The 13914-nt window shown below is 48.0% G+C and overlaps 1 protein-coding gene across 5 annotated transcripts in view; it reads left to right on the top strand.

Annotated features, from left to right (window-relative positions):
• The window catches only part of gtf2ird1 (GTF2I repeat domain containing 1), a 249451-nt gene extending 237154 nt beyond the window's left edge, over positions 1 to 12297 (top strand). For all 5 annotated transcript variants that reach the window (XM_085964304.1, XM_085964306.1, XM_085964307.1 and 2 more), the window contains 3 exons: positions 7305 to 7342; positions 8957 to 9072; positions 12056 to 12297. In XM_085964304.1, the coding sequence (XP_085820430.1) occupies positions 7305 to 7342; positions 8957 to 9072; positions 12056 to 12124 (223 nt within the window). In that variant the 3' untranslated portion in view covers positions 12125 to 12297. The remainder of the gene's footprint in view (positions 1 to 7304; positions 7343 to 8956; positions 9073 to 12055) is intronic.
• Positions 12298 to 13914: the final 1617 nt, after the last annotated feature.

Raw genomic sequence — 13914 nt, 5'->3', positions numbered from 1 at the left:
ACTGATTTCTTTCAGTTCCTCCCTTTCATCAGACCCTATGTTCCCCGACATCTCTGGGAGGTTATTTGTGTCCTCCTTTGTGAAGACAGAACCAAAATATGTATTTAATTGGTCTGCCATTTCTTTGTTCCCCATTATAAATTCCCCTGATTCTGACTGCAAGGGACCTACGCTTGACTTCACCAATCTTTTTCTCTTCACATATCTATAAAAGCTTTTACAGTCAGTTTTTATGTTCCCTGAAAGCTTACTCTCATATTCTATTTTCCCCTTCTTAATTAATCCTCAGATAATGAAGCAGTCCATGCCCGCATGCAACAAGACCTGGACGATGTTCAGGCTTGGGCTGATAAGTGGCAGGTAACATTCGTGCCACAGAAGTGCCAGGCAATGACTATCTCCAACAAGTGAGAGTCTAAACACCGTCCCTTGACATTCAATGGCATTACCATCGCCGAATCCCCCACCATCAACATCCTGGGGGTCACCATTGACCAGAAACTTAATTGGACCAGCCACATAAATACTGTGGCAACAAGAGCAGGTCAGAGGCTAGGTATTCTGCGGTGAGTGTCTCACCTCCTGACTCCCCAAAGCCTTTCCACCATCTACAAGGCACATGTAAAGAGTGTGATGGAATACTCTGCACTTGCCTGGATGAGTGCAGCTCCAACAACACTCAAGAAGCTCGACACCATCCAGGACAAAGCAGCCCGCTTGATTGGCACCCCATCCACCACCTTAAACATGCACGCCCTCCACCACCGGCATACCGTGGCTGCAGTGTGTACCATTGACAAGATGCACTGCAGCAACTCGCCAAGGCTTCTTCGGCAGCACCTCCCAAACCTGCGACTCTACCACCTAGAAGGACAAAGGCAGCAGACGCATGGGAACACCACCACCTCCAAGTTCCCCTCCAAGTCACACACCATCCTGACTTGGAAGTATATCACCGTTCCTTCATCGTTGCTGGGTCAAATACCTGGAACTCCCTCCCCAACAGCACTGTGGGAGTACCTTCACCACACGGATTGCAGCGGTTCAAGAAGGCGGCTCACCACCACCTTCTCAAGGGCAATTAGGGTTGGGCAATAAATGCTGGCCTTGCCAGTGACGCCCACATCCCATAAAACCGAATTTTAAAAAAATCTCCTCTGCACCCTCTCAAGGACCTTCATATCCTTCCTAAAGTGTGGTGACCAGAACTGGACGCAATACTCTAGTTGTGGCCTAACCAGAGCTTTATAAAGGTTCAGCATAACTTCCCTGCTTTTGTACTCAATGGGTTGGATTTTCATTCAGGTGCGGGTTGGTGTCGTGTAATCCGCATTTCGTGTTATCCACACGAATCTAATTCGATGTGGGAGATTGATGCAATTTGAACTAAATTGCCCAATTGAGTTCCAGCATGTGGGAACCCGTGGCAAATGAGTTTCTCCAGTCTGAAAGTCGCCTCCGATGACGTCATCATTGCTGCTGCATTTAAGGTCTACAACAAGCCTTGCTTCTTCTGCAGACTGCCAACCTTTTGGCATTTGCTGATACACTGAGCTGGAAGCAGAATGGCCACAGAAAGACCGAGCTCTGCACCCTGGTTCAACGACGTTGTCCTGCAGGCTTTAGTGGAGGGAGCAAGAGCTCACAAGGAGGTGCTATTCCCTTCATCAGGGAGGAAGAAGCCTCCCCAGCAGACAAAGGCTGTGTGGCTGCAAGTGGCAGAGGAGGTCAACTCCTTATCGGCTACCCGCAGAACCTGGATACAATGCAGGAAGAGATTTCATGACCTTCTGCGCACTGGAAAAGTGAGTATGAATTTCCCATCACTCTCAATCTGATCCCCATTGCCTCGCCTCACCAGCACTCAGCTTTAGCAATCTCTTCCTCCACATCCCACTTGACACTGACATCCATGCACCCTTACCCATTCCCTCTCTCTCTATGGTCACGTTCACCTAACTATTCGACTATGCAGCCCTCACACTCCCTATCACTGTGATGCTATGAAAACAACTGACAACACACAGGGAGGGCCCTTGGTCTTGCCACCTCACTCCATCTTTGTCTCCTTCTAAGCATCTATGCTATGGATTCTCTACACTCACTCCTTCATTCTCACTCAACCTCCACTTGTCTCCCTCATTGCAGGAAAAGAGAGCTCACAATAAAAGAGAACGAGCGAGGACAGGAGGAGGGCCACCATCATCAGTAGCCCACCTCACCCCCTGGGAGGAGGCGGGCCTGGAGATTGTGGGAGTGGAGGACGACGCGCATGTGGGGGACAGACAGACGGGTGCATCACACCAAGCTGGTGACAGAATAGTTTTCCATCTCATTGACATTGCATGAGTCGCTGATAAAGTTTCAGAAGCTCTAACAGATGGACTAATAATCATCTGCAATATGCAATGTGCATGTAACCTTGGCATCACATCTCTGACTCTTTCCTTTACTCCCCCACAGGACCATCGCAAGCACCCGTCCCCACTAGCCAGGAGGAACAGGCTGAGCCTCCAGACTGCTCAGAGGAAGCTGCAACCTCTGAGGGCGCAGCATCAGCAGAATTCAGCGCACCCAGCACCAGCGCAGGCACTCACACCTCGGTGGGACCTTCAGGACATAGAGTAGTGTTGTCACCTGGTGTATCACAGCTCACAAGTGAGCATCAGCAGATTGTGGAGACAGGGACAGCAGTGGAGAGTCCTAGTCGGAGGGCGCAGGACTCTGCCAGCTCGGCTCAGCTGCATGTCGACCCTCTGCCTCTGGGTCCATCCACAGTATCAGCGGTGATGGCACTCCAGGAAAAGATGCAGGAGTCTCTGGCAGGTTTTGTCTCCAGGGTCGCTGCGAGTGTGGAGCGAATGGAGGAGTCCCTCGCTAACATGAGCAGAGCCTTTGTGGAGTCATCGGTGCATGAACGCATCACCATGGAAAGGATGGCAACCTCCAAGGAGGTGATAAGTCGCCAGAGTGTTGAAAACATGGTGAGTGTTCAGAATAGACTGACATCTCTGGAGGAGCAATGGTCAGCTATTGAACAGAGAAACCAGACCTTCATGGCAGTCCCTCTGAGTAGGACTGCCAGTGCAGATACGGGTCCCCATGGCCCCCCTGATGTGCAGCAAGGTTTTCTCAAGCCACTTGCAAGCGCTGAGGGTGACCTGACCCATGAGAGGGAAGTTGGTGGCAGACATCAAGGAAGTGGGGGCTCCTCTCCAAGCGCTCACACTTCCATGCCACTGCAGAGCCCTCGGTCAGAGCCCCACCAGAGTCCACACCCAACTGAGATCGGCGTCTCAACCTCTGCACAGCCACAGGAGCAGCAGACTGTTGACGAGCCCTCACAGGTTTGCCACCCCAGAGGACGCCCGCCAAAGGTGTCGAGACAGGAGCAGCAAGAAACTGAGCAAGGGGCCTCCACATCTGCTGAAGCCACATGGGAAGCACCATGTAGGAGCATGCATAGGAGAAAGATACTGCACAAATAGTCACAAGGGTAGTCACTTGGGTGAAATTTGATGTTTTATGTGTAAAAGCCATCATATGAATCATGTACATAAAAAATCTGATGGCTACTGCAGTAGTTGTGGCATGTGTAATTTCGCGAATGGGACTTCCACATTGAGGGCTTAGGATTACTTGCAATTGTCAGTATGGTGGTCAAACTGCTAGGAATCAGTTGGTTCATGGCCATTGTCGATGCCCAGGTAAGAAGATGCGAGGCAAAAGTGCTTGAGTGGCTAGGCTAAGCAAATCTGGCCAAGATGAGTGCGTTCCTTGCATCCCGGGCAGCTATGTTCTCGTGTACTGCTGCCGCTGGTTGATGGGCCTCTGCAGGATGTTCGTTTTCGCTCTTGAGGAGGATATGTGAGGAGCCACTTGGTCCTCAGGAATCTGCAAACCACGACGCTGTGCCATGTTGTGAAGTGCACAGCAAACCACGACGATTCTGGAGACCCTGGCTGCTGAGTGCTGCAGGGCTCCACCTGATCTATCCAGGCATCTGAAGCACATCTTCAGCAAACCGATGGTTTGCTCGATAATGGCTCTGGTGGACATGTGGCTGGAGTTGTAGCTCTCCTCAGCTTCGTTGGATGGTCTCCTCAACGGCGTCATTAGCCACATCCTCAGGGGATAGCCCTTGTCTCCAAGTAGCCATCCGTTAAGTTGGTCTGGCGGACTGAATAGCGGAGGTACACTAGACTGGTGCAGCATGAAGGAGTCATGGCAACTGCCAGGGTACTTGGCACAAACATGCAAAATTTCCTTCTTGTGGTCACACACCAGCTGAATGTTAACGGAGTGGAAGCCCTTGCGATTGACAAAAATACCTGGATTGCGATGGGATGCCTTAAGGGCCACATGTGTGCAGTTAACGGCGCCCTGCACCCGTGGAAAGCCTGCCAGATGAGCTCATCCAACCGCACGCGCCGTGACACTTGCTTGATCTTTGGTGAAATGGATGTGATTGTGCGCGAGGGCAAAGAGGGCATCGGTTACCTGCATGATGCAAGTGTGTGCGGCCGCCTGGGAGATGCCGCTGATGTCTGCTGCTGATCCCTGGAATGAGCCTGAGGCAAAAAAGTTGAGTGCGGTGGTGACTTTGACGGCCACTGGTAATGCTTGTCCACCTCGTCCTCTGGGCAGCAGGTCTTGTTGCAGCATTGCGCAGCTGTCACCCACTACCTCTCACGAAAGTCGAGCCGCCTTTGGCACTGCTGCTCAGACATGTTGAGATAGCTGACCCTGTGTCTGTAGACCCTGTTTGGGGGGTATCTCCTGTGCCGACGGGCTTCCATGCGCTGGCCCCTTCTGGCCTGTGCATCTTCAGGTGGGTGAGCAGCAGCTTGGCGCGCCTGTTGTTGCTGCTGCTGTTGGAGCTGCTGCTGTTGTTGCTGCTGCTGTTGGGGCTGCTGTTGTTGTTGCTACTGTTGTTCGGCCTCATCTAATATCCAGAAGGGAAGGAAATAAATGGCTCCCATGCTTCTGGTAGATGCCTCAGTTGAGGAAGCGCTGAGTGAAGGTGGCGAGAGGGGTTTCCCAGGAGGTCACACTGGAGATGGGTGTCAGGCTCCAAACTTCCACAGCTGTGGTTATGCCTTCTAAAAGTTCCCCCAGACCTGAGACAACAAAGTACTGCCACCTGCAAATGATGGCTGATCAAATTTCCTCTTTAATGGTTGACCTGCAGCAATCCAGTTGTGCTCCTGCCAGGTTTCACCGTCGTATTTCACGTGGGAAAAGGGTTAAATTCGCAATGGCCATTCAAAATGGCATTATAGAGGCAATTTAGTGCTTGTTAAGGGCCTTAATGGCTTATCCCGCCTCTTGGACCATCAGACACGAATTTTTGAAAATTGCATGGAGGTGGGGTCGAGCCCGCCCGCCAGTTTTTGCAATTTTAACCGCCCACCCGCCTCCACGGCCCAATGAAAATCCTGCCCAATACCTCTATTTATGAAGCTAACTACTCTCTCAATATGTCCTGCCACCTTCAAAGATCTATGCACATGAACCCCCAGGTCCCTCTGTACCTGCACACTCTTTAGAACTGTGCCATTAAGTCTGTATTGCCTTTCCCTATCCCTTCTGCCAAAATGCATCACCTCACACTTCTCTGTATTAAATTTCATCTGCCACTTGTCTACCCATTCTGCAAGCCTATCTATATCCTGTTGCAGTCGATTGGTATCCTCCTCACTGTTTGCCACAGTCCCAAGTTTGGTATCATCAGCAAATGTTGAAATTTTATTCTGTATTCCAATACCAAAGTCATTTATATATATCAAAAAAGCAGTGGTCCTAACACTGACCCTTGGGGAACACCACTATCTACCATCCTCCAGTCTGAAAAACAACCATTTACCACAACTCGCTGTTTTCTGTCCTTAAGCCAATTTCTTATCCAAGTTGACACTGACCCTCCTATTCCATGAGCCTCAATTTTGTTAACCAGCCTTTTATGTGGTACTTTGTCAAACGCTTTCTTAAAATCCATATAGACAACATCCACTGCATTCCCTTCATCAACCTTCTCTGTTACTTCATCAAAAAATTCAATTAGATGATTCAAACATGATCTGCCTTTTACAAATCCGTGCTGGCTCTCCTTAATTAACTTAAACCTCTCCAAGTGCCTGTTAATTTTTTCCCCTGATTATTGTTTCTAAAACCTTACCCTCCACTGTGGCTGGAGTTGTAGCTCTGTGGTCAAACATAACTTGTCTGCTTTTCATTTCTGTCCCTCTGGAAATGAACCCCAGTGCTTTGTTTTCTTTTTTTTTAAATGGCCTTATTAACCTGCATCACTACTGTTAGTGATGTGTGTGTCTGTACCCCTAGATACCTTTGCTTCTCTACCCAATTTAGAGTCTTGTTTTCCAAGGAGCATGTGGCCTCCTTATTCTTCCTACCAAAATACACCACCTCACAGTGAATTTGTCCAGCCTGGTTCAGTGACATGACCATTTCTAGCTTTTGCAATACTGATTTATAGATCCATGACATTGTAACCAAATTGTTTGATCATCTGTGTATAATCAACATTTGAGCTTTGATATCAGGAATAAAGATTAAGCTACAATTCCAGTTTCTTTTTTTTTAAAACGTGTAGGTGTGCTCTCTCCTCTGAGTTAGCAGGCTGTGGGTTCAGGCCTCACCGGAGACTTTACGTAACCCAAGCTGACACTTCAGTGCAGTACTGAGGGAGTACTGAATCGTTCAAGGTGCCGTGTTTCAGTTAAGCTTTAAACAGGTGGACGTAAAAGTTCCCATGGTAGAATTTGAACAGTATTGGGAAGTTCCCCATGTGTCCTGGCCAACATTTATCCATCAACCAGTACTTATCAAAAACAGATTATCTGGTATTTATTCATTTGGTAACTGTGGGACCTTGCTGCGTGAACATTTAGCAGCCACATTTACCGACATCTGACTTCCAGTGGGTGTGGGTGGCCACCCCAGTCTTCCTGGATTGCTGTGTTTTGAAGTCGGACTGTACTCTGTCCCAGTTATGCAGAGCGTCTGTACGGTCTGATCCCCTGATTACATGCTCTTGGAAGTTAAATGCTAATGCAGAATCTTGAAGCTAGTACCTAAAGTTGGTGAATGTAACGAGACGGTATTTCACATGGTGCTTGAGCAAGGGCATGCTGCAAGACTAATTAAAGATGAATGGAGGCACATCGCCAGGTTTGATAGTCCTGCCAGTAAAGAAAATGGAAAGAGCTGCCAATAGCGAATTAACTTTATTCATTGCTAGCTGGACAGGCAATGACTTGTTTTTATTTCTTCATCTTTTACAGACCTTTTGCAGAGATTTGTAATGAAGCATCTAAATCAGGTGAGACAACATTTTACCTGTTCCCTCACACAACGCAGTAGATATTCCCACAAAATACGGTACCACTGGGGATACGTAGCATAGTGGTAATCTTACTGGACTCGTTCGTAATCCAGAGGCCTGGACTAATGATCCATGAGTTCAAATCCCACCATGGCAGCTGGGGAATTTAAATTCAGTTAATAAAATAAATTTGGAATGAAAAGCTAGTATCAGTAATGGTGACCATGAAACTACAGATTGTCGTAAAAAACCTGCTTTACTAATATCCTTTAGGGAAGAAAATCTTACCCAGTCTGGCCTATAAGTGATTCCAGACCCACAGCAATGTGGTTGACTTAATTTAACTCTTAATGGCCTAGCAAGCCAATCAGTTGTATCAAACTGCTACAAAGAAATATACCCTGTGGGAGTCCATTCAGCTCAAGGACTGCAGCAGTTCAAGAAGGCGAGGTGGCTCACCACCACCAGTTAGTGATGGGCAATAAATGGTTTTGCCATCGATGCCCACATCCCATGAACGAATAAAAAAAAACTCCCCTAATGGATCTGTTGATGGATTCCCTGCCCATTGTGACTGAGCCAAACAGACCAGGATGATCCCAGCTTTGCTCCATGATCTACGCTGGGTTTGCTGATCTCAGCTAGTGTGGCAGTACGGGTACTACAGTTGGTTGTGGGGGAGAGCGATTGAGTTCCTGGTCCTGCTCCTGCTCACTATCTAATGACTCCTGCTGGAAAGTAGGTCTGTGGTCTGTGTGGCGGGGAGTGAGTGGAATAAGCAGAGACTATCAGTGGCTGCCCTGCTGGCTCAGTCAGTTTGTCCAGCGATTAGCTGAACCATTCTGAGCACAAAGTTCCCAGGATCGCTGATCTGTGTTTTAGTTAGTGATCTCAGCTGGTGCAACAGGTGAGATTAGGAAAATCGGCCAGGGCTCCAACTCCTGCTTGCTGTCCAGTGGCCCCCTATGAGAAGCGTGTCTATGGCTGTGTGTGCGAAGACTTCAGGTGTTGATGGGATTGGACTTGGCACTGATGCCATTGTGAATTTTTTTTATTCATTCTCGGGATGTGGGCAACGCTAGCAAGGCCAGCATTTATTGCCCATCCCTAGTTACCCTGAGAAGGTGGCTTGCTCGGCAACCACGTTGGTGTGGGGACTGGAGTCACATATAGTTTGGGTGATGATGGCAGCTTTCCTTCCCTAAAGGACATGAATTAACCAGTTGGGTTTTGTTTGTTGTACACGTCACTTTTTTTTTTACTGATACCAGCTTTTTGTTTCTAGATTTTTTTTTAAAACTAAATTCAAATTCTCGAACTGCCATAGTGGGATTTGAACTTGCATTCTCTGGATTATTAGCCCAGTATCATAGCCACTATGCTACCGTACCCAATGCTCACACATGAGTAGCTAGCGCTTGGCAAGGTACTGAACACTGCTGACATCCCTGGAATTGTACTCCTGGCAATTGGCAGGGGAATAAGGTGCACGGTGCCAGCCAGTGCAATAGGAAAGTGTCCGTGATACTCGTAGATTAGGTTTGGGACACATGCTGGTTAAGTAAAGTTTACAATGGTAACATCGTGTACTCTACCTTTTATCTTTTCAAGTATGCAAACAAGATGCAGTGCACAAACGGAAGCGAAGAAGAGTGTCAGAGGGAAACATTGTACCATCGTCCTCTAACATGGAAGCAGCTGTATCTCCAAATCCAGTCTCTCTTGTGGTAATTATTTTTTTTAAGATATATATATTAAACGCTATTGATTCTGTTTTTCTGTCCTGACTTTCCCCCACCTGCGGGTCCTCCTGCATTGCATGCCATTCATTGATGGCGAATCTGAGTATAGAGGCTGTGCTCCAGCCTCTGCCAGTGCTGCTGTAGACGGAGCTGTTAGATGACACGCAGGAGCAGTTCCCTAGATGGTTAAATGTGTAACTGGTCCACCGGATGTGGCACTGAGCCAGCAGACCCAGGTCCCGGGGATCGGTACCCGATCTCTGCTAAGTTAGCTGGGTCTCTGCCAGGGTGGCAGTCAGGGCACAACAGTTGGTTTTACCAGCTCTTGCTGGAGGAAATTACTCCTGGTCTCCCTCCCCATGACCTTGCTGGAATGTGTAGGGTGACGGGATAGAGCTTGGTTTTGAAGCCCCCTTGGCTTAGTCAGTGGTCACTTGGGTAAGATACGGTCACTTGGGTAAGAAACCAAAGGCTGAAAGTCTCCAACAACCTACAATCCTGCATTATTTGGGTGAGAGACCGAATGTGGGGCGGAAATTTACGGAAAGTTTTTGCTGCAAAATAGCTGACAAATGAGCAGAAATTCAGCGTGGGATGCCTGATGTGTTACACTGTGATAGGTTCGATTGCTGCGTCAGGATCACTGTCTGATATTTATTACAATGGTGTATCATGTTTTATAATTATTTTTGACTTTCCTTCAATGTGCCTGATAGAGGCAGTGTGATATATATCCGTCGTTTTTAAACTGTACTGTGCACAAATGCTGACAGGGACCACCCGCCCCCCCCCCGCCCCATCTCTACCAACACATTTCCAGGGATCCCTGTAACTGTCACTTCCAGGGATCCCCTGTAACTTATTGTCACATTTCCAGGAATTCCCTGCAACTGACACTGCCAAGGGCCTCCTGTAGGGATTCAGGGTAAACCTTGGGAATGGAGTGAGGGGTAGCTCCTGAGTGCTGGGGCCACTACTGTTTCCAATTAACACCAACAACTTGAATTCAGAAACTGAAAGCAAATTAGTTAAATTTGCTGATGATACTAAACTAGTTAGTTAGTTAATCTGATAGCAAAATACTGCAGATGCTGGAAATCCGAAATAACAACAGAAAATGCTGGAAAAACTCAGCAGGCCAGGCAACATCCGTGGAGAGAAATTAGAGTCGACGTTTCGGGTCGAACCCTTTTTCAAAACGTAGTTAATCTCCTGTGCCTAGTAGCACATGAGGCAATCCATTTCTTTCACTGCCTTCTGCCCAGAGCAAGTTACTTCAACCCATCAGAATATCATCTTGCCACACCCAGCAGGTCATGGATTTCTACAGTTGATGTTTATATTTGTCAGTCTGTAACAAACTCGTCTTGTCTCCTGTGAAGCGCTTTCAGACATTTTACTGCATTAAAGGCACTGTATAAATGCAAGTTGTTGTTGTTGTCCACTAAAGACTGGGTGGAGGTGCATGAACTCATTTCACAAAGGACCCTTACAGCCAATAGGCGCAGGAGACTTTGATCCCATCAAGTCTGTGCTGCAGTTGAACCCAAGCCTCAGAGCTAACAGGATGCACGGCGCCTCATAGCACTGTCTTAAGGTTTGGACTTGGTGCATCAGACTTCAAAACAGCAGGAAAAATTATTGCTTTGCATGGATTATCTATTTATTGTTGAAGTTAAGTAAATGATGCTGAGATTATGCAACACAGATAAAACATCACAGACTATGAGTAAAAATTGTGAGTGAGTTAAACGGAGCACATCTGGACTATGTGCTTGGTGTCTGTATTTAAATATGCAGTATGTGCCTATGCTTTGCTTTTAATACATATATACATTAAACTTTACCTTTCTAAAGCTTTCTGGTGAGAATTTTATTCCCATCTTGTGGCACTGCAGCCATTATGGTGTCATACACATGAGATACTCTCGCCCTCAATATATATAAAAGTAAACATAAGACCAGGGCCTAGAAATTCGGTGGGGTTAGCGCCCAATTAGAGGCATTAGAGGGCCTTGCGCCGGAATTATAGCCGCGATCGAAATTGCGTTGGGCCCTACCATCGGCGTTAGCCGGTAGCGCTGCGCCGGCACCGATGACGTCATCGGTGTGCGCAGCGTCCCGGTTGCCGTGGTAACGCGGCCGGACGCCCAAATTCAGTTGCGGCCGCCTCGCCCGTGGCAGCCACAACCAACGATTGTTCAACGGGATGTTGCAGCACGTAGCGCCGGCGCATTAAGGTGGAGCGGCGGCCGGCCGCTTTCCCGGCGGCCGCCTGCCCGCACCTCCCTCCCCGGACTCCTCCACCACCCCCCCGCGGCACTGATGTGTGTGGCCCGCGAGCCCGGCACTTCTCCGAGGTGCCGGGCTCATTTGTCGGGCGAATCGACCGGTCAGCGGTCGGCTGCAGGCAGCTCCTCCTTAACAGAAGGAGGAGGCCTGCAGTACCCCAGCCTGCCGCACCGCATCGGGTGCCGCAGCGGGGGATTAGCGCCGCAAACCTGCATTCAGCGCCCATAGCGAGGCGCTGAAACCCTCCATTAGCGCCCGCAGCCGTCTGGGCGCGGGGCAGCTGAATTTTTGGCGGGCGCAGCGGCAATTATAGCGGGCGCAAAATTTCGGGCGCAAAAGCCCTGGCGGAGGCAAACCTAATTTCTAGGCCCAGGTGTTTTACAACCTAACAAAACTAGAACAGGGCGGGAGAGTTTTACTGAGAAATAGCAGTCTTTTACGTGACACCTGTGTGTATTGCAGGAGACGGACCAGTTTTACCACATACTTAACTCAGACATATACCGTATGATGTAACTCTCTATACCGAGTTACAGAGTTCATTCTATCTGATGTTCAGCTTTAAGGATGTGAATACATGCGACTCAAAAGAGCAGAAGTGGATTTGGTTTTGTCCAGAGCTCAGTGTCCTGCCCGTTCTGTAAAATGACGCTGTCATTTCTTTCTCTCCTTACAGCAGTGGCCGATGTACCTGGTAGACTACGGTGCAGTCAACATGCAGATCCAGGGGCCTGTAAATTTCTAAACAGCACCTTGCTCAAAAACAAGCATGATTTTGGAAAAAAAACATATGTAATTATGTACCATAACTGTATAGTATGAACTGTAATATTTCCTTCTAGAACACGTCCTGATTTTTACACTGTCTCCATGTGATCAAGGGCTTTAAATAAATGTGCTGCCTTGCACTCACACATACTGGCTATTTTATTTGTACTAAAGGCGAGTTCATGAAGAACTGTACAGCAATTAAATTTCAGGCATTCCCCCTGGACTATTTCATTTGGATCAGGATTGCGGACAATGCACAAACTCTTCTGCAGAATTCACGAGGAAAGTCTTTTTGGAATTCAGTGTTACGTCCAAGAAATGAAATAGTGAGGGATGTTTCCCAGGCCCTCTCTGGACAGCATTCGTACACCTCCTGGCATTTATGCTACAGAACAGCTTTGGTTTCAGAGATTACGGGGCAGAAATTGATGTGCGTTGCGCCCGTTTTTCAGGTATTAAATGGGCACAAAGCATACTAATTTAGCAGTGGGACAGCTTGCATCCAATTTGCATAGACGTTAGTCCCGCTGATAAATTCACGGGACACTTTTTTTAGGCGTCCCGGGAAACAGGCATTAGGCACGTGCAGACTGGGCAGTTAAGTGGCAAATGAACTTTAACATCGATAAATGTGAGGTGATGCACTTTGGTGGGAAAAGTACACCTTAGAAAATCAGAAACTGAATGGGTAGAAGAGGAAAAGGATCTAGGGATACAGGTGCACCTCCCAAACCCAGGACCTCTACCACCTAGAAGGACAAAGGCAGCAGGCACAGGGGAACACCACCACCTCCAAGTTCACCGCTAAGTCACACGCCATTCTGACTTGAAATATATCGCCGTTCCTTCATCGTCGCTGGGCTGGGTCAAAATCCTGGAACTCCCTCCCTAACAACACTGTGGCAGTACCTTCACCACACGGACGGCAGCGGTTCAAAGCGGTGGTTCACTACCACCTTCTCAAGGGCAACTAGGGATGGGCAATAAATGCTGGCCTTGCCAGCGATGCCCACATCCCATAGACATATATATATTTAAAAAATCATTAAAAGCAGCATCGCAGGTCATTAAAACGATAAAAGATGCTAACAAAGTACTGGGATTTATTTCTAGGGATATAGAATTCAAAAGTAGAGAAGTTATGTTAAACTTTTATAGGACGACTGGCCTCGGGTGACTGTGTGGAGTTTGCACATTCTCCCCGTGTTTGCATGGGTTTCCTCCGGGTGCTCCGGTTTCCTCCCACAGTCCAAAGATGTGCGGGTTAGGTTGATTGGCCATGATTTAAAAAAAAAAAAAAATTTTTTTTAAATTGGCCCTTAGTGTTAGGGGGGATTAAATACGTGGGGTTACAGGGTTACGGGGATAGGGCTTGGGTGGGATGGCTGTCGGTGTAGGGACCGGGTGCTAGGGTTTGGATGATCAGCCATGATCTCGTTGAATGGCGGAGCAGGCTCGAAGGGCCGAATGGCCTACTCCTGCTCCTATCTTCTATGTTTCTATGACCCTGGTCAGGCCGCACAGTACTGTGCACAGCTCTGGTCTCCATACTATAAAAAGGCGATAGAAGCAGTGGAGAAAGTGCAAAAAAGATTTACAAGGATGGTACCAGAACTGAGAGATTACAGCTGCCGGGAAAGATTGAACCGGTTGGGGCTTTTTGCTTTAGAAAAGAGAAGACTTAGAGGAGACCTGATGGGAGTTATTTAAAATTTTGAATGGGTTGGACAGCGTAGATGTGGAGAGAATGTTTCCACTTGTGGG

This window comes from Somniosus microcephalus, chromosome 22 (assembly GCF_052327205.1).
Source record: "Somniosus microcephalus isolate GS21.2 chromosome 22, FLI_Smic_1.0, whole genome shotgun sequence".
In the NCBI taxonomy this organism is placed as follows: domain Eukaryota; kingdom Metazoa; phylum Chordata; class Chondrichthyes; order Squaliformes; family Somniosidae; genus Somniosus; species Somniosus microcephalus.
This window is presented reverse-complemented; position numbering and strand designations above follow the sequence as displayed.